Source organism: Argentina anserina, chromosome 7 (assembly GCF_933775445.1).
Source record: "Argentina anserina chromosome 7, drPotAnse1.1, whole genome shotgun sequence".
Taxonomy (NCBI): Eukaryota; Viridiplantae; Streptophyta; class Magnoliopsida; order Rosales; family Rosaceae; genus Argentina; species Argentina anserina.
In genome coordinates, this window is record NC_065878.1 from 3,447,685 (window position 1) to 3,471,247 (window position 23,563).

The 23,563-nt window shown below is 38.4% G+C and overlaps 3 protein-coding genes across 3 annotated transcripts; all 3 read left to right on the plus strand.

Moving 5' to 3' along the window:
- The first annotated feature begins 1,751 nt into the window (after nt 1-1,751).
- LOC126802188 (aspartyl protease AED3-like) lies at nt 1,752-3,990 on the plus strand. The gene is made up of 3 exons (XM_050529769.1): nt 1,752-2,234; nt 2,599-3,073; nt 3,459-3,990. The coding sequence occupies exons 1-3, from the start codon at nt 1,752-1,754 to the stop codon at nt 3,815-3,817; spliced, it is 1,317 nt and encodes a 438-aa protein (XP_050385726.1). The 3' UTR covers nt 3,818-3,990.
- A 3,349-nt stretch (nt 3,991-7,339) lies between these two features.
- On the plus strand, nt 7,340-8,955 carry LOC126802436 (protein spotted leaf 11). The gene has a single exon (XM_050530063.1). It carries the CDS (start codon nt 7,514-7,516, stop codon nt 8,477-8,479), a length of 966 nt encoding a protein of 321 aa, XP_050386020.1. The 5' UTR covers nt 7,340-7,513; the 3' UTR covers nt 8,480-8,955.
- A 5,339-nt stretch (nt 8,956-14,294) lies between these two features.
- LOC126802247 (trihelix transcription factor ENAP2) lies at nt 14,295-16,329 on the plus strand. The gene is made up of 2 exons (XM_050529846.1): nt 14,295-15,121; nt 15,699-16,329. The coding sequence occupies exons 1-2, from the start codon at nt 14,495-14,497 to the stop codon at nt 16,092-16,094; spliced, it is 1,023 nt and encodes a 340-aa protein (XP_050385803.1). The 5' UTR covers nt 14,295-14,494; the 3' UTR covers nt 16,095-16,329.
- Nucleotides 16,330-23,563: the final 7,234 nt, after the last annotated feature.

Consider the following 23,563-nt stretch of genomic DNA (forward strand, 5'->3'; position numbering starts at 1 on the left):
TATCAAGTGTTACCGGATGTGGGAGTGAAGTGCAAGACAATGCAGAGTCCACACTATTGATCGAATTAGAAAGTGACCTTTTATAAGGGTTGATATGTGCTAGCACTACTTGATGGAACTCGTCTCCTCAGCCATCATCGATCGAACTAATCAAGATAAGCTCCTAATCTCTTTGGTAGCTCTGGCCGTTCTGGGTTTAAGGGTTTGACAAGCCCTAGCTAGCTATAGGACATGAGATCATAGACAAGTTAAAGATACCATCTGATCTAGGTCGATTGATGCGAACAAACAAGTCATGAGAGGCCCCTCACCGCACAAAAGAAAATGGGAAACAGTCTGTTCTAGCTATGCAAACAATCTCCACTAACTAATTCGACATCTACATCACTACATGTATATATTGTATCCTTTCCACTAGACATGCTACATGACTCTAATATATAGTAATACTAAATTATCCCACATTTCTCTACTCAAAGAGGATCTCTCTTTCTCTGTCGACTATTTCAATAGTGAACAACTTTTGTAAGATCTTTGTTTTCAAGAAGTTTTTTGACACCTTATATTCTCTCTTTATAATTCTGTTAACTTCTGATTATAAGCCTAAGTTGATTTCAGAAGAAACTAATTAACCTTACCGATTACATGTCAGATACGATTGAGAAGTGTGATTATAATAATGAGTGTCTTAAGGTTAAACAAAAGTGTATCAAAAAAAAAAGAAGAACAAAGTAAAAAAAAAGAAGGTTGTGCCATTAACACCTCAAATTGCTACACATCCTCCAAGATGAGAGGGATTGAGAGCCTATCATAAAGTTAATTTGATGGCTAAATTTATAAATTCATTTTAATTCTAGTGATAGAATAATAAAAAATGGTGTGTGAATAGGGATTTAGGGGTTGTAAAAAAAAAATCATAGTAAAAGGTGTAAAGTAACAGTCCTTTGGTAAAAAGTTTTGCGAGATAAATCATACGGGTAAATTCCTCCTATGATACCTGATATTTGGATACTTGAACAATTTGGTATCTGATGTATGAAAACGGACAATTTGGTACCTAAAGTTTTCAAATTTAGGCCATTTTGGTACTTATGTCAATTTTAATCATATTTTCAGGGTTATTTCCGTCATCTTATCTCTACTTTACTTCATTTTTACATAATACCTTCAAATTACCTCTAAATTATCACTAAAATTTTGATAACTCATCCACTTAGTATCTGTGATGATTTACGTATATAATTTTTCATAATGTAGCTATCAATCTAAATTGATTTTAATTTTAAATAATTTAAAATATATATTTTAATAAAAAATTACAATTGCATAAATGAAATTTATTTTCTTTGTAAAAAATAATTAGGATACAATAAGTATATTAAGAAAAAAAATTATTTTTGATACATGCGAAGTAGATGCTAAGTGGAGTAGATATATCAATTTAATTATCTCCAAAGAGGCCACAATTATAGAAAGAAATGAAGAACAATGTGAATTTAATGAGTTTAAGACTAAAATAACGAAAATAACCCTTAAAATATGATTAAAATTGATACAGTTACCAAAATGGCTTACAAATAACAACTTCAGGTACCAAATTGTCCGTTTTTATACATCGGGTACTAAATTGAGCAAGTATGCATACTTTAGGTACCGAGAATTAACCATAAATCAAGATAATTAAACAATGTGGCAAACTATATATAAGCTCACTCCCACACTAATATCATCACAAACACACTTGACACGCCATGGCAGCTCTCTCCTACCTCTTCTCACTCTCCCTCCTCTGCTTCTTCGTAGCTGCCCAAGCCCTCAACAACCCAGACCCCAAATGCAGTGCCACCAGTGACCACGGTTCCGACCTCAAAGTCTTCCATGTCTACAGCCCATGCTCCCCCTTCAGACCAGCACAGCCACTCTCATGGGAGGAGGACGTGCTCCAAACTCTGGCCAAGGACCAGGCAAGGCTCCAATTCTTGGCCAGTCTCGCCGGGGCTAAGAAGTCTATTGTCCCCATTGCGTCGGGACGACAGATCATTCAGAGCCCCACGTACATTGTGAGGGCCAATATCGGAACTCCTCCTCAGACTCTGCTAATGGCTGTGGACACCAGCAGTGATGCTGCTTGGGTTCCTTGCAATGGCTGCGTTGGCTGCTCTTCCAATGTCTTCAACTCTCTCAAATCCACCACCTTTAGGTCCGTTGGTTGTGGTGCTCCTCAGTGCAAGCAGGTATATTACCATTGATCTTCATTGTTTCAGCTTTTCTGTTTCAAATGGTTTAATCACTTAATGAGATCTCAACAGATCCGTTCTTTCTTAAGTACAGAGGTGAAGAACGTGACTAATCTTTATTTGGTACATTATTATGTGCACTTTGCCAATATGTAATACTAATTTGGATCATCCATTCATGTAGATGTTTTAATAATAAGCAAATCTCTTAATGCTGATAATCTTCTATGTATCAAGTCTAAAGTAATGGGGTATCTCAATAATGTGTGCACTTATTTTAAGTACCACTAATAATATGTGTAGAGTGCTTTACTAAAATCACACCAAATAATTTAACATCATGGCACGTGGATTTTCACAGGCACCCAACCCCAGCTGCCTTGGAAGCACCTGCAGCTTCAATGTTACATATGGAGGTTCCACCATTGCATCAAACCTGTCACAAGAAACCTTCAAACTAGCCAACGATGTGGTGCCTGCCTACACCTTCGGTTGCATCCAAAAGACCACCGGCAGCTCAGTGCCGCCGCAGGGTCTTCTGGGTCTCGGCCGAGGGCCAATGTCGCTTATGTCACAGACTCAAAACCTCTACAAATCCACATTCTCATACTGCCTCCCTGGCTACAAGTCACTCAACTTCTCTGGTTCACTGAGGCTTGGAACTGTTGGGCAGCCTATTAGAATCAAGTACACCCCATTGCTCAAGAACCCTAGGAGGTCATCACTCTATTATGTCAACCTAAATGCCATTAGGGTTGGAAGGAGAATCGTTGATATCCCCCCAGCTGCTTTGGCTTTCAATCCCACCACTGGTGCTGGGACAGTCATTGATTCTGGTAATTATTATCAAACACTCTCTGATCTAATCACTAGATTTGAATTTTGATTAAAAAGAATGTTTTTTGAATCTAATGATTCTTGGATCTTGTTGCTCTTAATTATTTTCTCTGACATGTGACTAGACCACATGACATAATTTAGCTAGAGGGCCCTCTTAGACTTTAGATTTGGATTTTACCCTGAATACGAAATTTCCTAACTCGTAATAATTATTATGACCCCTGCCTCCTTGGATAGATCTTTGGGTGACCTAGTTAGTAATAATCTTTAATAATTTGTGAAAGTTTCTGAAAATAATGCATTGTTCATATTGTTGTTATAGGTAACTCCTATATATCATGTGTCAAAACACTTGCGATAAGAGTTTAATCTATGTTTCAGGCACTGTTTTCACTCGCCTAGTGACGCCCGCTTACGAGGCAGTCCGCAACGAGTTCCGAAGGAGAGTCGGCCGCAAGATACCTGTGACATCTCTAGGTGGCTTCGATACCTGCTACAGTGGCCCGATCGTCGTGCCCACGATCACTTTCATGTTCACGGGCATGAATGTGACGCTGCCCGCCGACAACGTAGTGATCCGGAGCACGGCAGGTAGCACCACATGTTTGGCCATGGCAGCGGCGCCTGATAATGTGAACTCGGTTCTGAATGTGATCGCCAACATGCAGCAGCAGAACCACAGGGTGCTCATTGATGTACCCAACTCAAGGCTCGGTGTTGCCCGTGAGCAATGCACCTAAATGTTTTGTTTGGTTCGATTACTTCCCAAGTGACTCTGTTTGGTCATTGGCCCTAGTATTTAACTAGTACTTGAACGATTACTATTCTAGTAGTATTATGCTTGGATGAATTATTGTATTGGCTTGCCACAAAGATTTGTGTTTAATGGCTATAAGAGTTAAATGATGGACTAGCAATAGTGTAAGGTCCGAACTTAATGTGATTTGTATCGACATATATTCACGGGAGTGCCCTAGCCTTTGTGTCCTTTTTCAACTTCACGGGTTAGGATTTGCAAAAGCCTTGCACAAGAATCCTGACTCCAAGCTTTTCGATTTAATAAATTTTAGTTTTACGTTTCATCGTTTGCTATCTATTATTAATGTTTGTGTCATCGTTTGCTATCTATTATTAATGTTTGTGTGTGCAATGCATGGCAACGAAGAACAAAAAGAAACGATACAATTACAAAACTCGGACCAAAGTAATCAAACCTGATAGACTTCATATATGTCTTTCCGATCTACAACAGCTTTTGCAATTTATTCGGTCAATTCTTTGTACACTAAGTCATTCCGGCAATTCTACTCAATGTTCTAAATATCTCGATATATTCCTGATATATCCCTAATATTAAGAAAACACTACGATAAGTTGCTTATCGGTCTATTATATCGGTCAACCTAAAAAATCAAGTCAAATGACGATATATCGGGTCAAACTCGGTTTCACCCGATATATCGGTGTTTTTTTAAAATATTTTTTTAAAAACCACGTCTTTTTGAAAAAATAATTTAAAGAAAATGAAAGTTTCATCGATAGCATCCGATGACGAGAGAGTTTTATGATGAATGATCACCTCTATTTTTATTAATTAATACTATTTATGTATTTTAATTGTCAAAACAATAAAAAAATTATGAAGTTTATTTAGTACATTCATTTCTATAAGTTTTAATTTTTGAAGTTTATTTGGTACATTTTGATGTATATGTTTATAAATATATTAAATTTAATTAAAATTTAGCAAAAACGATAAATCTCATATAATCCGATATATCTCGATATATCCTTATTTTATAAAACCGATACGATGCCGATAACCGTTATTTAGACCATAAATTCTACTACACTATAAATTCACTATTTTCATACAAATTAAATAGACGGAATTAGACTCTGAGCTACTTGTTGCATTCTCAAAGGTTAGAATGGCATCAATATTCTCAAAGATTGATGTTTCTCGATATGAGCTGGTTTCTTCCCTTTGGGGTTTTCGCTTTGCACCAAATGGGCTAATTAACGAGTTGGATGTTTGTTCATGTGTTGATACCGGAAAATTCATGCGGCTAATTACTATGCCAAATCACAACAAAATATCAATAGAAAATGTCTATTTAGTACTAATTTGGCTCATTTTTTGCTCATTTCAATGACACATTTTAAAAATTGCCAATTTTAACACAAGGCTACCTACAATTTGCCCAATTCAACACATTTCCACTAAATATATACATTTTAGGACCATTTTACCATCACACCTATTGAATAGAGAGACTTTGACGACCACTAGAGTCCGACCACAACCAGCAGTCAAAATAAAATTACTAACCTCAGTAACTCATAATAAATTTCAAATCACCGGTGGTTGGAATCGGAAATCCGGTCACTAGACGTCAGAATTGCGAATCTGGTCACTAGTACTACTGGCAATAAATTATTAAACCCCAATAACTCACAACATTAAATTACTGACTCTCAATAATCATGTTATTGACACCGAGTAATCATGTTACTGAACTCCAGTAATCACGTTGTTAACCCCAAATAGTTATGTTAGTGATGTTACTATCCTAAGAAATGTAGTGAAGATTATCACATACATATCTCCAACTGGCTTAGTGAAAATCCCTTCATCTATATCAGCTAATAGAGACTACAAATTTATATCTAGATAATAATTTACTATTACTAACTCTCAATAAAAAAACAAATCAGTTTTGATTTTCATATTAGGCACCCACTACATCATTGTCATCAACCAGGAGCCACTGCCAACCTCTACTCGACCCACGTCACTTGCCACTGCCACGTTGTAACTGCAATCAACCGGAACCGATCTTGACGAGAGCCAATGTCGCAGCGCCGAAGGCGTATCCTGATCTTGACATCGAAAATCGGTGATTGGAATGAGAGAGAGAGAGAGAGAGAGAGAGAGAGAGAGAGAGAGAGAGAGAGAGAGAGAGAGAGAGAGAGAGAGAGAGAGAGAGAGAGAGAGAGAGAGATTTGAGATCGGGAAAGAGAGAAGATGACGACTTTGGAAGTAGGGTCAAACCTGATATTTCAAGATTTGAGGCGATCTAAAAATAGTGCCCTCGTGCTTTAGTACAAAAAAAAAAGAATTAATCTAGTATTGAATTACCCATTCATCTAAATTCAAAAGTCTTAATAATTATTTCTATGTATCAATAATCAATTACATTGGATGAGAGAGTTAAAATCATTTAGAAAACTCGGATACCATGTCGAATATGACTCTTCTTACATTAAATGAAGATTATAGTTTTATAATACTAGCATATAATTACAAGATCCACATGATTTGCATAACAACTATATAAGATCTTTGTGATTAGAAATCTACATTTAATGACTTGATTCCAGGACTTGATTAGAGTTAAAGGAGGAGGATGAGTGATTATCTTTATCATATTGCATATATATGTATTCCTATATATCATTTAAAAAAAAGTTAAGCAAGTTTTTGGGGCATGAGGTGGCTGCTGCCGCAGCCTCACCTCAGGTCTGAAACAAAGTAACAAACGTGATTGCAGATCTAGGTTCAGGGAGATTTGATTACGGAAGGAGGACAAATATGTAATTTTGCATGCAAAATTGAAATGGGCACAAAGAATTGAAATGGTCAAATTTTTTAGTGTTTCTCTTCTCAATTCCCCTATTTAGTTCAATAATTATCACATCTTAATTATTATTAATATATACATTACAAATAAATATAACCGAAAAAGCCTGTAAGACTCGAGTCTATAGGTAGTACGTGGGTATTTATTTTATTGAAAACCCGGCCTGACCCGATCTAAAAATATGCCTGAGACACGGGCCGAACACGTTATTAATGGGCCGGGCCCATTGCCGAGCCTTACGCTGGAGATAGATTTCCCATGTCCAACAGACCCATCAAAATCAATAATACATGAGATTTGACCTTCTTTGCGGAATTCGTACGTCTGCTCATCTCAAATATGATCCGTACTCTAATACAAGTTTCAATCTTCAAATACGTACAACTGATACAAATCACATATCAATGGTTGGTTGCTTAGTCGTCGTCAAACTCCACGATTTTGCTATTTCAACAAGAACACGCAAATTCGGTGATTGGTTTGTCGTCGGACGGTTCGCGCTTCACAACTCCGACCAGTCAGTTGCCAGCCGTCGCCGTCCCTTCTTTCTCATCTACATTTCATTTGTTTTCCCTTGAATAAATAGAAGTTGGTGACCCCAATTGGCTTTTGAAACTACCCACCACCTTTGACCCTTCATCCCTCGGATAAAATAGCGTGTGAAACCCTCCAAAATTCAAACATTCTTATCCGAAATTCCAGCTTACTCTCTTTTCAAATCACCCAACAATTCACCAAACCCAGATCTCCAAATCCAAATCCAAGAACAGTCAGACGCTCAAAATCCCAGTAATGGAGGTGAAGCTCCGAACGGCACAGTCCTTAGTCTCGAAGCTGAGCTCCGTCTCCGAACAGACCCGATCCGAAGCCCTGAAGGAGCTCCGACTCATCACCAAGCACGACGCCGACTGCCGCCCCATCGTCGCCGACGCCGGAGCCATCCCATACTTGGCCGAGACTCTCTTCGGCTCCTCCCCTGACTTCCAAGACGACGCCGCCGCCACTCTCCTCAACATCTCCATCTCCTGCCGCCACTCCCTTATTTCCACGCGCGGCCTCCTCGACGCGATCTCCCACGCGCTACGCCACCACAGCTCCCCGGGCACCTGCGCCACCGCCGTCCAGTCCGCCGCTGCTACGCTCCATAGCCTGCTCGTCGTGGACGACTACCGGCCGGTCATCGGCGCCAAGCGCGACATTGTGTACTCGCTGATCGACATCGTCAAAAACCCCAAGTCGCCGCCGCGGTCGGTGAAGGACGCGCTCAAGGCTCTGTTCGGGATCGCTCTCTGCCACTCCAATCGGACCTCGCTGGTGGAGCTCGGGGCGGTTCCCGCGCTTTTCACACTGGTGGTGAACGACGGCCGCCTCGGGATCGTGGAGGACGCCACGGCGGTGATTGCTCAGGTGGCAGGGTGCGAGGAGAGCGGCGACGCGTTCCGGAAGGTCGCCGGAGTTAGGGTTCTGGTGGACCTTCTTGATTTCTCGACCGGATCGAGCTTTAGGAGCAGGGAGAATGCGGTGTCGGCGCTGCTCAATCTGGCCCGGTGCTGCGGCGAGAGGGTCGCGGCGGAGGTGAGGGAGGAGGGAATGGGGGTGGTGGATGGGATTGCTGACGTGGCGGAGAATGGGGGGCCGAAAGGGAAGAGTAAAGGAGTGGCGCTGTTGAGGGTGATTGATGGCGGGAATCAAAGCATTTCGAGTTTATTCAGAGATCCGCGGTTTGATTCTTTACTAAGACAATCTTCCTTGAATTGATTCAGAATACAGGAACGTTGCTGTTCGTGTTTGTTGTTTACATGGAAATGGTTCATAATACTAATTGGAGGTAGTGCTGGTATTTGCATTGTAGAGTTTTCTATGGACCTATGCCAATGACGGGTATGTTGTAAACTTGTGATGGGTCGGGAGAATGTGTATTGACTAGGGTCTTGTTCAGAAGAACTATACGTCCGCTCTAAATTTATTAGCTTCTGTACATATGCAGTCGAACTTATTAGGTTGTTGTATGATTATGCCATCAAATTCGATTATACTTAGGCTGTCTGGTATCAGGGTTAAAATATGAGGTGAGTGACATGTCCCAACTTCGATTCTGATATGCTCTAGGTAACCTGCTAAATGTTGCTTTACTTTGTTGGTCGATAGCAATGTCTAGACTTCTAGAGGGAAGCAAGTGTAAAGTCTATATTGATGCCATGGATATAGTTGATAATAAGTTTCTTGTAGTCCAATTTTGTTTACAACGTCTAAGAATGTGTAGTCTAATTTTCTTTACCATTTTAATCTAAAAAATTTGCATTCAGCATGCTAAAATAAACAAGCAAATCTACGATCAAGTACGTTATCACATCGGGATAAATTAGCCCTCAATTAATATATTGTTTTATGTATAACCAGAGCTGGCAAGGTATTGTTATAAAACATTATTTAGCAGAATGATATACTTTTCGGATTTGTTTTCTCTCTTCCCCAGGCTGGTTTATGTTTTGCTATTGCAATAGGATTTGTTTTTCTCTACTCTTTCAAGGGAACTAAAATGCATTTGTAATATAGATGTTATGACCCTCAAGAGGTCAGTGCATTATTTCTCGCTGGCTTGCTGCCATATTTGAGGTTCTCAAGTCGTGGAATGATATTCCAAGGTCTGTTTGGAATTGTAGTTTGGAGGTTATTCTCTGTGATTTGGAATAACAGTCATTTTAGTCAGTTAAGTATGCCTGGAAGAAATTTGTGGAGACTATTTTGGTTATAAACTCGGCATCATAGTTAATAGCGTGTGGCTTTGTCTCTTTGGAAGTGAAATTGAATGATGGCGAATGTGAACCTGCTCCAGCTGAGTGATACCAATTCCATTTTTGTGATTTCGGAAAGTTTGGTTTTGGCAGTTGACATGCTTTGGCATAACGATTAGACTGATTGATAATTCATGTTACCAGCATATTGTCTGTGAGGTATATAAGCAGATAACTTGAAGCCAGATGAATCTACGGGAGACGAAGTCGAAGCATTTTGATTAATTTCTCCTTTAAAGAATTGGCGTGCTTAAACTATGAAGGAACTCGTATTGTATGCACACTAAACCTCTTCACTCCGGCAATGTTTGGATTGGCTCCAGGCCTATGGTTGTACGCTTCTTACAAATCAAATCCCACCTCCCATATCTTGTTAGATGATAAGAAAGTGAGAAGAAGTTTGTGGAGGTGTAGGGTTCCCGAGACCCGGGCCCTTGATCATGACTTCTGCTCGTTGCATACCTTGATCCACCACTGTCCGAATAGCATTTCCCGCACTCGTACCCTTGAATCCACAACTACCGGCGGAGGACCAAGAAATTACTCGACCCCGTACAAGATGTTTTTTTATACAATCTCTTTAACTAAGCGTATAAGAAGATTAGCCGAACTAACTCATTTTTTTGATAGACGAGTAATCGATGGAATTACGAACGGAGTAGGTATTGTGAGTTATTTCGTAGGAGAGAGTATCAAATTTAGTTGGATGATGATGACAGATTGACAGACTCTTGACTACTGCTAGAGGTGCTCGGTCAAGTCTCGCCTACTATACCTGCATCAAATGAGATGCTTCAGCTAGAAATGTTGGCAATAGTTTTCATATGGTTTCGCCGCTCTTTACGGTTCAATAGCATCTTCTCAAAAAAATTGATTGACAGCACCGATGGTGTATATAAAGGTGACACTACCCATAAGTCCATAACCATCACAGACAACCATCGGATCCGAACATGTCAAAACCACCTCATTCAACTCCACACCTTTTCTGATCATTCCACGGGCGACATCTGTTCTTGATCGTTTGACGAGAGATCACCCGGTTTCTTCAATAAAAAAAAGAGAGAGGCATAAATACTAATTGTCGTGCTAGCGGATCGAGTGCTGAAGCTAATATTCACTTTTGATAGATAGCTGAAAACTTGATGGAAAAGAGTGAGACACGATAGATAGATGATAGCATCATATCATATATATTGGAGATATGAGGAAATTAAAATAGAAGAACATTATATGACCAAATGCATGACAACGTGGTTGAAACGGAAAGTAAACCGAAAGGCTATACGAAACAATACCTTGAAAATGCTCTTAGTGCAGAATCCCATTAGATGCGAGCAGGGAGAAATTCTCCACTCGAACTCTTTTGTATTTTTCAATTTCTAAGTGAAAGCTTCTGGCCATGCCGTTGCGTGGATAGGATATCGAAGCAGATGTCGGTGAGCTATGACATGGTAATTATAAAAATAAAAATAAAAAATGTTATCGTGGAGGTCGTTAGTTCAAATCTCGTTTATATCATGAGGCAAGTGAAGTGGAGTTTAAACTTGTCACTTGTATCGTGATAAATTCTAGTTATTATCAAGGTTTCCACCTTTGAGAATTGAAAACCTGATCCTTGACTGCAACTCTACAATAGGGGAACTTTGGAACCTTTTTAGTGTTGGTATGTAGTTTAAATTAATAAGTTCATAAATTATCTTTTGTATTAAGCCCATATTATGACCTAACCATATTATGTTTAGGTTGTTGTCTAGCAATATAAATACATGCTTTACCAGCAGTATTATAGAGAGAAAAATAGAGCCACAACTTTAGGGTTATAGAGAAGTAGCCGCAATTTAGGGTACTATAGAAGTTGTTCTTCTATTTCGTGTTTTCTCTTTGGTGAGTGTATTTGGAGATATTAGGATATTGAGTTTGAGTGATAAATACATTGTAATCTCCTTTTGATATTAGTGGAATCACTTCATTGTTTATACATGTGGATGTAACCATTTGTTTTTGGGGTGAACAATGTAAATCTTTATTTTGTCTATTTATCTTTTCTCAAGTTTCTGAAACTTCATACTTGTTACGTTTCTGCACAACAAGTGGTATCAGAGCCCAAGTTACGCTTGGGACTTGGTGTCTCGTACGATCGAATTTGGTGGAGCTCCCATTTGGATTAGGGTCACAAGATGCTTGTGGTTGAGGTGAAACTATTCGGATTGTGAGACAATTGGTGATGACTCGAATCACGCCAAGGTGGAGATTGTTGGAAATTGATTGGCTTAGATTTGAGTCATTTAGAATCCCACATTGGAAAATGTGAAGAGTCATTCTTGAGTTATATGGATTGCACACACTAATATCGAGGCATTTTGTGGAAAACCTCATACTCGAACTCTACAGTGTGGCTAAAGTGAAGGGAGTATTGGAATTATTGGACCCGTGTGTGTGAGATTGTTGACCGCTTCCACACAATAAGTGGTACTAGAGCTGGTCTCTGTGATTCTGGATTCAATTATGAAGTCTACTTCTTCGGCGAAATTTGAGATTGATAAATTTAATGGAATGAATGATTTCAACATTTGGCGTTTGAAGATGCGAGCCCTATTAGTCAAACAAGGTTTATTGAAGCCGATAAAAGGAGTGAATGTTTGGCCAACTACTTTGTCAGATGAAGAAAAAGAAGACATGTTAGAACAAGTACATAGTGCAATTTTGTTATGCCTAGCAGATGAGGTTCTGCGTGAAGTTGCTGATGAGACGACTGCACCTGGATTGTGGCTAAAGCTGGAGAAGTTATATATGACCAAATCCCTCACCAGTCGGTTATATTTGAAACAACGACTATACACTCTTCATATGTTTGAAGATACACTTGTTAAAAACCATATTGATGAGTTTAATAAGCTTATATCTGATTTGAGGAATATATATGTGAAAATTGAAGATGAAGATTAGGCTTTGATACTGCTATGCTATTTGCCTCATTCTTTTGAGAATTTTGTTGACACCATGTTGTATGGAACATAGGCTATCTTTTTAGAAGATGTCAAAGCAGCTTTGAGTTTTAGAGAATTGAAGAAAAAAAAGTGTCATAAAACTTGAAAGGGTTTAAATTAATAAGCCCATCAATTATCTTTTGTATTAAACCCATATTATGACCTAACCCTATTAGGTTTAGGTTGTTGTCTAGCAATATAAATACATGTTTGACCATCAGTATTATAGAGAGAAAAAGAGAGTCACAACTTTAGGGTTATAGAGAAGTAGCCGTAGTTTAGGGTTCTATAGAAGTTGTTCTTCTATTTGGTATTTTCTTTTTGGTGAGTGTATTTGGAGATATTGAGATATTGAGATATTGGATTTGAGTGATAAACACATTGTAATCTCTTTTTGATATTAGTGGAATCTCCTCATTGTTTATATCCGTGGATGTAACCCTTTACTTTTAGGGTGAACAACGTAAATCTTTATTTTTTTGTCTATTTAATTTTTCTCAAATTTCTGATACTTTATACTTGTTAGGCTTCCGCACAACATATAGAAGTACTAACGTTGTTGCTCAATCATGATTTATCAATTTTATTTTATTTTTTATAGTGATTAAACATGAACCCTAATTATTATTAAATAGTACAATTCTTGTCAACAACATTTGTCCCAAGTCACGTATATTTAACTAGTCGACTTTGACAGTTTATCTCTTAAAAAGCTCTTGCTCAACTTTTTCCTGAAGCACTTTCAAGTTCTCAACTTCTCCATCACTTAGCTCTATGCGCACCAAAGTTGTGTTTAACTACCATTCACGAATGTAACCACTTAGAAATTAGCTAATATTCACCTTAAACCAAACTAGATATATTTGAACCTGTAGTTTAGACGGGGGCACGAGTACGCATCATAATAATAGGTATTATTGAGGCCAAAGAAACCTGAGAAGTGAATTTTAGAAATTCAAATAGAGATCTGCAAAATTATAATGATTAGAAGCTGAAATAGCTCAGTTGGTTAGAGCGTGTGCCCACTAGCTACAATGTTGGAAGTTCGAACCTTCCTTGTAGCGTGCTTGAAACCCACTGAACTTGTTACCATCTTGTTTTCAAATTTGTGAAATTTTATTTTCACTGGATCCAAATGAATTGGTGCCCTCTATGGCTCTATGTAAATGCTGAAAATGAGCAAGCCGTAATGCAGGAGAGTTACTTTCATGGGATCGAGTGGCAATTGGCATCAAGCCACCCACAACAATTCCCAGGCATAAAAATTTCAAGTGCCAATTGAAAACAAGCCATTGCTCAAAGTGATCATGATGAATCCATCAAAAGTTCCCAAAAAGGGCATAAAGGATGCCAAGAAAGGGTGAGGACGTCCCTTTTCTGGTGATTTTGAAATGGCCACAGCATAGCATATTTGATGGTAGTGGTGAATGAGAGAGAATTGGAAGCTAGAGAGATGGTGAAATGAGAAACCATTGAGATGGAAGATGGAGTGGGTGGCAGACCCACGTGAAAGACTCCCCCACCACCACCGCCACCATCACCACCACCACCAGTGGATGTCTCTGTTGGCTTCATATCAACGCTAACAGCCAAAACAATCCAACCACAACAATAAAAACCAACATCCTCACAATCACAAAGCTCCACCTCCCCTTTTTCCTAAAGTGTTGAGAAAAACAAAAAGTTCACAGGCTCACATCATTTACCCATTTGAAACAAAAGGCCACACCCCCCATTTCCATAGTTCCCCACTACCACTTCGCATTTTTCCCTTTCCTCCTTTCTTTCACTATGGGAGAAAGCAACAGAGCCTAAAATGCTAGTGGGTCTCTCTCTCTCTCTCTCTCTCTCACTAGCTAGACCTCCCTTTCTTCTCTCTAAAATGCTAGTGGGTTGTGCTTAAGCATGGTTTGGTGGGTGAACAATGTTAGCAGCTTAGCCAATTTTCAAGGGTAAAACTGCGGAGAGAGAGAGAGAGAGAGAGAGAGATGGAGAAAGAGAAAGAGAAAGAGGGTGGTAACCAGGATCAAAACCCCCCAACAGCTCTCCTCTCTAACAATTTGGAGTCTCCAAGATCAAAACCCTTGATTGGTAGTGACAGGCTGAAGAGAGATGAGTGGAGTGAAGGAGCTGTGTCTAGTCTCCTTGAGGCTTATGAGGCCAAATGGGTACTCAGAAACAGAGCCAAGCTCAAAGGCCTTGACTGGGAAGATGTAGCCAGACACGTCTCGTCTCGCGCCAGCTGCTCCAAGTCGCCCAAGACTCAGACGCAGTGTAAGAACAAGATTGAGTCCATGAAGAAGCGCTACCGCTCCGAGTCCGCCACCGCTGATGGCTCTTCCTGGCCTCTTTATCCACGCCTTGATCTTTTGTTACGCGGCAGCGGAGCCCCACCTCCAGCCACAACTGTTGTAGCAGCTGCTGTAGTTGCTCCACCTGTGCCGCCGCAACAGCCACCGATAGTGGCACCGTTGGCTCATCATAGCAACCATGCACTGATGCTATTGGAGCCACCAGTGCCGGTGTCACCGCCGACTCAACCACCGCCGCCGCCGACGCATTTAGGAACTGCCCAAAACTCGTACGGGTCTGATGGTGTTGATAGGGATGCCAAGGTCAGTGTTTACGTGACCCAATCACCCATTTTCATTTTACTTTTGATTTTGAGTAAAGATCCAAACTTTACCATATATCAGGCATCATAATCTGGGATCGTTGGCTTTTAGCCCTCAGAGTTTGTTTCAAGCTTGGGTGTCCGATTGTTCCATCCTTTTCATCCTAGTTTTATATGCAATAGTGAAACCCTTTCATGAATATATGGATAATCAAGTGTCAACTGTCAAGTATGATGTGTTAACCATGTGTTCAAACTACTGAGAGACCAACTGTGTAGAAGCCCATGTCATGATATAGATCAATATCAGAAGAAATAGATACTTGTATCCATCTCTATTAGAAACTAGAATGGCGCCCCTTGACATAAATTTTATATTTTTATTTCATTTCCAAAGGGTGCGTAATCGATCTTAGCAGCTAACGACCTGAACATTGATGTAAATACATTTTCGCATACACATATGGACTAATAATTCCATCAAGTTTTTCTTTCTTTGATTCTAGACAAATAAGACTGGTGGCACTTGAAAAAGAACAAAAAAAGCAATGTAATATTTATGACTCGTTAACATGCAGGAAGAAGGAGGGGGGATGAAATTATCAGACCATGCATCAGACAAGAACCCATTGGAGATAGATAGTAGCACACCAGCCCTTTATAGTGATAAGGAAAAGTTAAGGTCCAAGAGAATGAAGAGGAAAATTGAGAAGAAGACGCGAAGAAGAAGGGAGGAAATAGAGATAGCCGAGAGCATAAGATGGTTAGCTGAGGTTGTGGTAAGATCAGAGCAATCAAGAATGGACACAATGAGAGAGATAGAGAGGATGAGAGTTGAAGCAGAGGCAAAGAGAGGAGAGATGGATCTGAAGCGCACAGAAATTATTGCCAATACCCAGTTGGAGATTGCAAGGATCTTTGCTGCTGGTGTTGGCAAAGGTGTTGATTCTTCATTAAGAATTGGAAGAAGCTGAGGAAACATAGTCAAGCTTCTGAGTAAGTTATATCCATCCATATATGTATAGATTTAAATGTAGTATATATGTAACACTGATTAGAAGAAACGAGAACTTTTGGAAGCTGAAGGTGAGGGAGAGTGGACTAATTAAACATGTAAGATATGTGCCAACTTCGTAGTTATTGTAGCTACAATAAGTAACAACATGTCGACCTCATTCTGATGTATTATGAGCAGGCAATCAGTGTTTGACCTACCAAAAAAACAATTATGGATACCTACATTATTTAACGGTGTATAACCACCATGAAATTTGAAGCGTAATATTTATGCGTCGAACACAACGAATGAGATGAGTTTCTTTTCTTTGCCCGAGTAACAATACCTAAACACAAGTTACAGTCCTGACCAAAAAAAAAACAGAAGTTACAGTTGAGCTAGCTGCTCGTTTTCATGAAGGAGATAGAACCTTCATAAGGGCGGTAAGGCATGCGATTATGATCGAATTTAACCTATTAGTAGGAACCAAACAAACTCTAGATCTTCTGAGAACCAATCACTGTATTTATGGAGCCAAAATATGAGAACAACCTGGTTTGGCATATATCCCTAAAGAATTTGACCTGGGGAATTCGGTGGAGGTTTTGGTATTGGAGGGGAAGGAGACACGGTCGATCCATGTTCCATGACGTCGAAATAACTGTAAGGATATGGAAGCTGGTAGTGCTGAAGAGGTATCTGTTGGAAAAATACTCTGCATTTAGCTAAATGACTGCATACATGAGTTGTGATTATTTTTTTTTTCAATGAAATTTATTGAGAAAAAATGTTACGAACATGAAGGACAAACACAATTATCCCTCAATTAAGAATGTGAGACTCCACCCACAAATTATTAAAAGTAATTCAAGCACAAGGTGAAATAAAAAAGAATCATACGACAGCTAGAGTGGCATCGGCGGCGGGACTGGGTTTGGAAAAGATCCGACACGGTTCAACTCCCGCCTCCCGCCTCTCGCTTTTGTTTTTTTTTTTGAAAAGAGAAGAAAAGAAAAAAAAAGGAAAGCGTGCGTCCGAGAGAGAAGGAATGAGAATTTAAAATTTGGGGTGCCAATGTGAATTACAATATTTCCCTTACAGAAACTTTAATCCAAATTTGACGTTTAACTTTAGTTGCTAACAACATTTACCTACGATAACCATTTTAAACGTGCAGCATGACTACGAACTCGTATCATCGAGCTCAACAACTTCTGTGAAGGAAGTTTTCACAAATAGCGTACGAATTCAAAGTCAACTTTTTAAGTCTCCACTCATAACGACTCTCGATATGAGTAAATGATAAGAGTACAACTGTAAGGAATTGAATAAGGTTCGGGTCGTGTCAGTTCCCCCCCCTTAAAAATTTCATCCTCGAAATTTCCATATCACCACTTAAGCAAGCATAAAATCGGTTATAAATTACATCAAGCATATATGAGGATACAATACAACAATTATGTGTCAATTAGATCCGCTCCCGAATTTCTCTTGAAATCCGAGGTGAACCTGTGTAGCCAAAATTAGAGAATGATTATGTCAAAAACTTAATATCTAGAAAAGGCATACAAAAAATTTCGGCATAATCTCTTTTGAAAATGACCAACCTTACCTACACAAAAACAACACTTCTATAATGACAACCCCACCTCAACACCTACCTAGTCAAAACGACTTCCTCATCATTTATTACAAATTCAAGCAAAATATACAATATGTAACAACACTAACTACTATCACCGTCCATTTAGAATTTCAGCAAGATATTGATTCAAACTTATGAATTAGGTAAGGATGAAAAACATTAAATATTTTTCCGATATGATGGTAATGAAACAAGCATACAATTACGAGTTAGAAATAAACGTGATTACAAATCAAATAGGAGAATTGACAGGAATATCACTCACCAAAACAAATATAAGCTCACAACAATAATAAGACATATCACCAGTATAATCTCTCTTTTTGGATCTATATCTAAAGTCCACTAGTACACCCTCTCTCCTCCGGTTATAAAATATGGACTAGTCCCGCTAGTCAAAATAACACAATGATGCCATGCACTATCCCCCCGGGCAATCAAAATTGCTTTCACTCCCATTATTGGAATTTCGTGATAATTCTGAATATCACATCGCCTCTTAGGCGAAAATAGATATCATAAAAATATGCTTTCTCCCATACTCCCATTTTTATGGGCTTTCGTGATATATCAGGTATATTACATCGCCTGCCAGGCAGAAAATGATATCATAACAATCTAATAGTTCTCATACTCCCATTACTGGGCTTTCATGATATATCTAGGTATATCACATCGCCTCCTAGGCGGAAATGGTTATCATAACAATCTGACAGTTCCCATACTCCCATTGTTGGGATTCGTGATATATCTAGATATATCACATCGCCTCCCAGGCTGAAAGAGATATCATAACAATTTGACAGTTCTCATACTCCCATTATTGGGCTTTTATGATATATCTGGGTATATCACATCACCTCCTAGGTGGAAAAGGATAGGATAACAATTTACTAGTATAATCAATGATCTCAAAGCATATGACATAAAAAAGTAATGGAGGGCATTCCACATGCCTAAATATGCTGGCCTGAAAATAAATAATAAATAAAACCTAAACCTCGTTGATTCTCAAGATGAGAATAGCCTAGGGATTAGGGTGTCTATACCTCGTTGATTTCAATGGAATGACCGAGTTGATAGGGCTTTGTTAAAAAAAAGAAAATAAACTAAAATAATATCAAATATGATTCCCAACCGTATAACATAAATAGAATAAATATGACCAAAGAAAATATCCAAGATCCCATTCATACTAACCACAGGACATAAACCGAGTATAATGCCATAAGATAGATAACTTACCGTATGGGCATGTCTATCATCTAATTATATAGATCAGATATAACCCTTATCTATTTCATTACTTAGAACCCACTCTCATCATCATTCCATAGAATTTATCAAACACAGGTGATCTCTGATACAAGGCAATTTGAAATGGTAGATATATGAGTTGATAAACTCAATGAAAGCAATATATATCTAATTAACAGGCATATCATACCACCTACACAGATTCTCACTCTAAACCTTCCTTTTAAGAAAAGAAAGAAAAAAAAATGAAGTTTGGTTCTAACTAACTGAACCCATTAGATTGGAGAACGATTAGATTACAGTACACACAAACCAACATACAATGAGTAATTAAATCAGAGACATAAGCAATTAAATCAGGGATTAGCTTAATCATCAAAAGAAGAATGGGTTCACTTGTGGTTTCGGAACCCAATATAACTAAAACAAACCCAAATTCTAACTGGAAGTATCAGAGAAGTGGCAAGGCTGTGTAAGTATAATTAGAAGGCCTTGATTTTCAATCTTTCCACTTATGCACTCTTTCAAATTTTCTTTCAATGAGACCATATACTTTCCTTATTCTAAATGGAAAGAGTTGTGTCAACAAGTATCACATGAAGCATACTTCCCACAAGAGAATCATATATACCAATAAACTAAAAGATAATTTGAGGTTGCTACCAATACTTGCAAATACTTGAATGATGGGATCAGTAGCTCTGGTCCTCACCAAGAACTCCGCATTTTATCAGCATTTATGTTCATCCCCTCCACCCATATTTCCACTAGAACTCAGAGAAGAATTCGCATAAGATGAAACAAAGACTAAAACAGTAAAACTCTCAAGCCATAGCTATGATGCACCAGTACGGGTACGGGACACGGATACAGATACGACATGATACGGGGATACGTTTTTTTCTAGTATGTAGCGTTTTGGATACGTTTTGTAAAATAATATAATAAATTCTAGAATTTGATCAAAAACATGCAATTAGAAATTTAGAGCACCTAAATTCCATCAATATCCCATTAATCGAGTTGTGTGTGTGCGCGTGTGAGAGGCATAGAGACAATTGTAAACAACGAGTGCAGCAATCCAGTTAAGTGCCTTTTAAAAGAAGCATCACTTAATACAATGCAATGCAGGGTTCCAATATATTTGAAAATGCAGATTTCAAAGAATTATTTGCCCTCTTAAAGCAAGTCCTATAGCAAAGACAAGACATCAGCAAGTTTCTGGAGAAATGTTACTCCCTTACTTTTAATTGGGAGGCATATCAAAGAGTAGGTTTGCTCTGACCAAAATTCAAAATTCATTCTTCAATTAATAACATTTTATTTCTTTTTCTGCAAAAAAAAAAAAAGGATGGAAGATAGTTTATACACAACCATCAACTGGTTTTCAAACACCGCATGAAGATAAGAGGACCAATATCACATAACATTCAAACATCCAAGCTGAAAAGAGAATTTGCCTCTTATTGACCAATTTTTACTTTCCTTGCTGTAATTGGTAAAATGGGAATCATACAACTCAATCTCGATAACCTAATCTAAAACCAAGCAATACAACAACCTACTAAGCAAGAAAACCATAGAAGGAGAAAACAGAAGTATATCAGAAAAACATATAGCCACTCTTCCGATATCATGTAGAGAATTAGTGCTACAGTTTTTGTACGAGCAATTGAAAACACTGAGAATCACCAAAACTTGGAACAGAAAAAATCGATTAAGACCAAACCTGGCTCAGCTTGAGTTGAAGTTCAAGTAATGACAACAGTCATTACTGGATCAAAAATATCACCAAAAACAAGTCCACATAACTAAATTCAGATCAACAGTCCAAAACAATGAAAAGAGAGACAACCCAATACGATCAGTAGGTCCCTAATTGGGTGATTCTTGCTAGTTCTTAATCAATTCATCAATGTCAAACTAAATACAAAACAGTGCAGAAATAAGTGAGAGATTTATACAAAGAAAAGCAGAGCACACTAATCAAAGGAAAACTTAATCAAACTACTGAAGATATGAGTCATACCTTTTTCCAGTGATGGGAATAGAGAGAGAGAGAGAGAGAGAGAGGGAGAGAAAAATATGGGGTTTTGCTCGGAATCCAAGAGTTGCGAGGGAAGGTATAGATGATTTCGTCTGGGTTCACCTCCCTCAGTCTCCTTCGAAGGAACGAAAGAGAATCTCCGGCTTATACATTTAGCAATTTAAGTTTTATCAACTTTAAAATGACAATAGTATCCTAAAACGTATCCAAATTGTATCCGGACCGTATCCGCTGAGTTAACTTTACACTACATAGTTAGGATACGTTTTTTCATTCATGAATACGTATATATGGCGTATCCGGACTGTACCCGTATCCGACACGGGTACGATACGGACATACCCAGTTTTTCCCGTATCCATGCTATATAGGCCATACGGTATTGCTGTCAAGTGATCCCAGCATAGTATCCAAATTGTATTTCCAATCTTGTATCAGTCCACGCAAGACTGAAAAGTGATCCGCAATGTTACATTTTTACTAGCTAGATAGAAGTCCTATAGTCTATATGCTGCATCATAAAAGTTTAGAAATAGGCAATTTTCTGCGCAAATGGCTCTCATAAACAATGTGCAGCATATTAGAGGAATTAGTTGGCTTAATTACTCACTCACAGTTAAAAGGATATATAGATAAGTTACAAGATTAACAAACATGACACTATTGATAGAAACAAAAATAACCTAAAATAATAGCCAAGTAAGAGATAAAATCACAGCCTCAGGACACCTAGGCTATCAGCTTCAAGCCTCCATGTTTAGCATTCTCATGCAGCTCATGTAATTGTTATAGTACACATTAATCCCCCAACAGAAACCGCCAACAAGAAGTCCGACACAAAACAGAATCTACTATGCAATACTGGGGGAAACGTGAAGCAACATTAAAACTACAAATAGCTATTAAATTACAGAACATGAGATTCATTCGACATAATATCTTGCAAAAATAAATAAGTGTACTTAATTCTGCCAATATATGCATATATTAGTAATCTTCATCACAGTATGATGGACACGGGATTTCGGATGGAGCATATATAATTAACCTCTACAGATTCTAGATAGCATCATCATAAATCAAAACACATAACAACTCTGCAAACACCAAACAGAAAGCACACAGATCTAAGGATCATTCTTTGATCAATACATCCTGCTAGCAACCGTTCATCTCACTTCAGCACTAACGCAATTTGAATGAGTTTCCATAGTTCAATCGGCCAAAGACCTCTCCATACACTCTTACTATGTTAACACTTACCACCACCCAAAACAACTCTTCCAATTTGTACAATTCAGGTACTAACACCACAAGTTTAACAATTGAATCAGCAGCTAATATAAACATCAAAATATCAAACTAAATGAAACAATAGTACTCAACAAACTCTAAGAATGGTCAAAGATGAGCTAAAGAGCTAGCTCCACTACCACATAAGGTGACCAGGTCTGCTCCAACACCAGATTCTTTAAGGCTCCGTCAAATTCAATTTCCATGACACAAAGGGAAAGGCTTAACAGGAAAACTAAATCACAATTCCTAAATCGAGAAGCATAGTCACCAAAAGTACAGATTGGATATTACAAATCTCAGAAACTACCCAACTTGATTCTCCCTTGAAGATATATTGGCCTCCATGAGTTTATGGAGTTCAAATATTTCCTAGCATGCGACAAAAGGAAGATCCAGCCGGCCAAAGTTGAAGAAATTGAAGTTTCCTAGTCCGACTAGGAAAGCTTCATTACAGACGGTCTCTTGCCTATTAGGTTGGGATTTCCGTCTATATAACTCATCTTTATATTGTTAGATATATAATATACTTGGAAGGGTATTTTCAAATATATCTTTTAGATTTATTAAGAGATAAAAAGAGATGGGTGTTGGTTAGTATTTGTTTTAAATAAGGAAGTTTGATTTCATTAGAAATGAATTCCTTTTCTTATCTACGGTTTTGTAATTCAAATAAGGGATATTCCCGTCTAGATAATTTCGGTTTTAGAGAGGTGATTATGTGTGAGTTGTCATCCGCATCTAGGGTTTAGAAAAGGATACACGGCTTGTATATATAGGTATTAGAGTGCTAGGGTTTGGCACCAAATACACTGAAAGAAAATAAGGAAGAGAGAAAATTTGTTTTCAGCTTTTGGTGAGATCTAGCGTAGTCGGAGAGATACTCTATATCAGTCCTTAGTGGCAAGAGACCTTCGTGGCTTCATTGAAGACCTCAGTGGCTTCAAGTCATTTGTGGCATTTCAAGACCTTTGTGGCTTCAACAACTCCCGTGGCGTTATCATCCTTCGTGGCAACAAAGTCTTTCGTAGCTTTGACTGTGTTCTTCAAGTGTGAAGTAATTTTATTTTTGAAAATATATTACTTTTGATCATGTGTTGTCAAGTAATTGTTATATTCTATTCAATAGTAAAGTAAAGTTCTTCGAAAATTTCCGCTGCTTATCTCTTAATCGTTCTTTCTAATATTTTCATCCCTCGCAAGC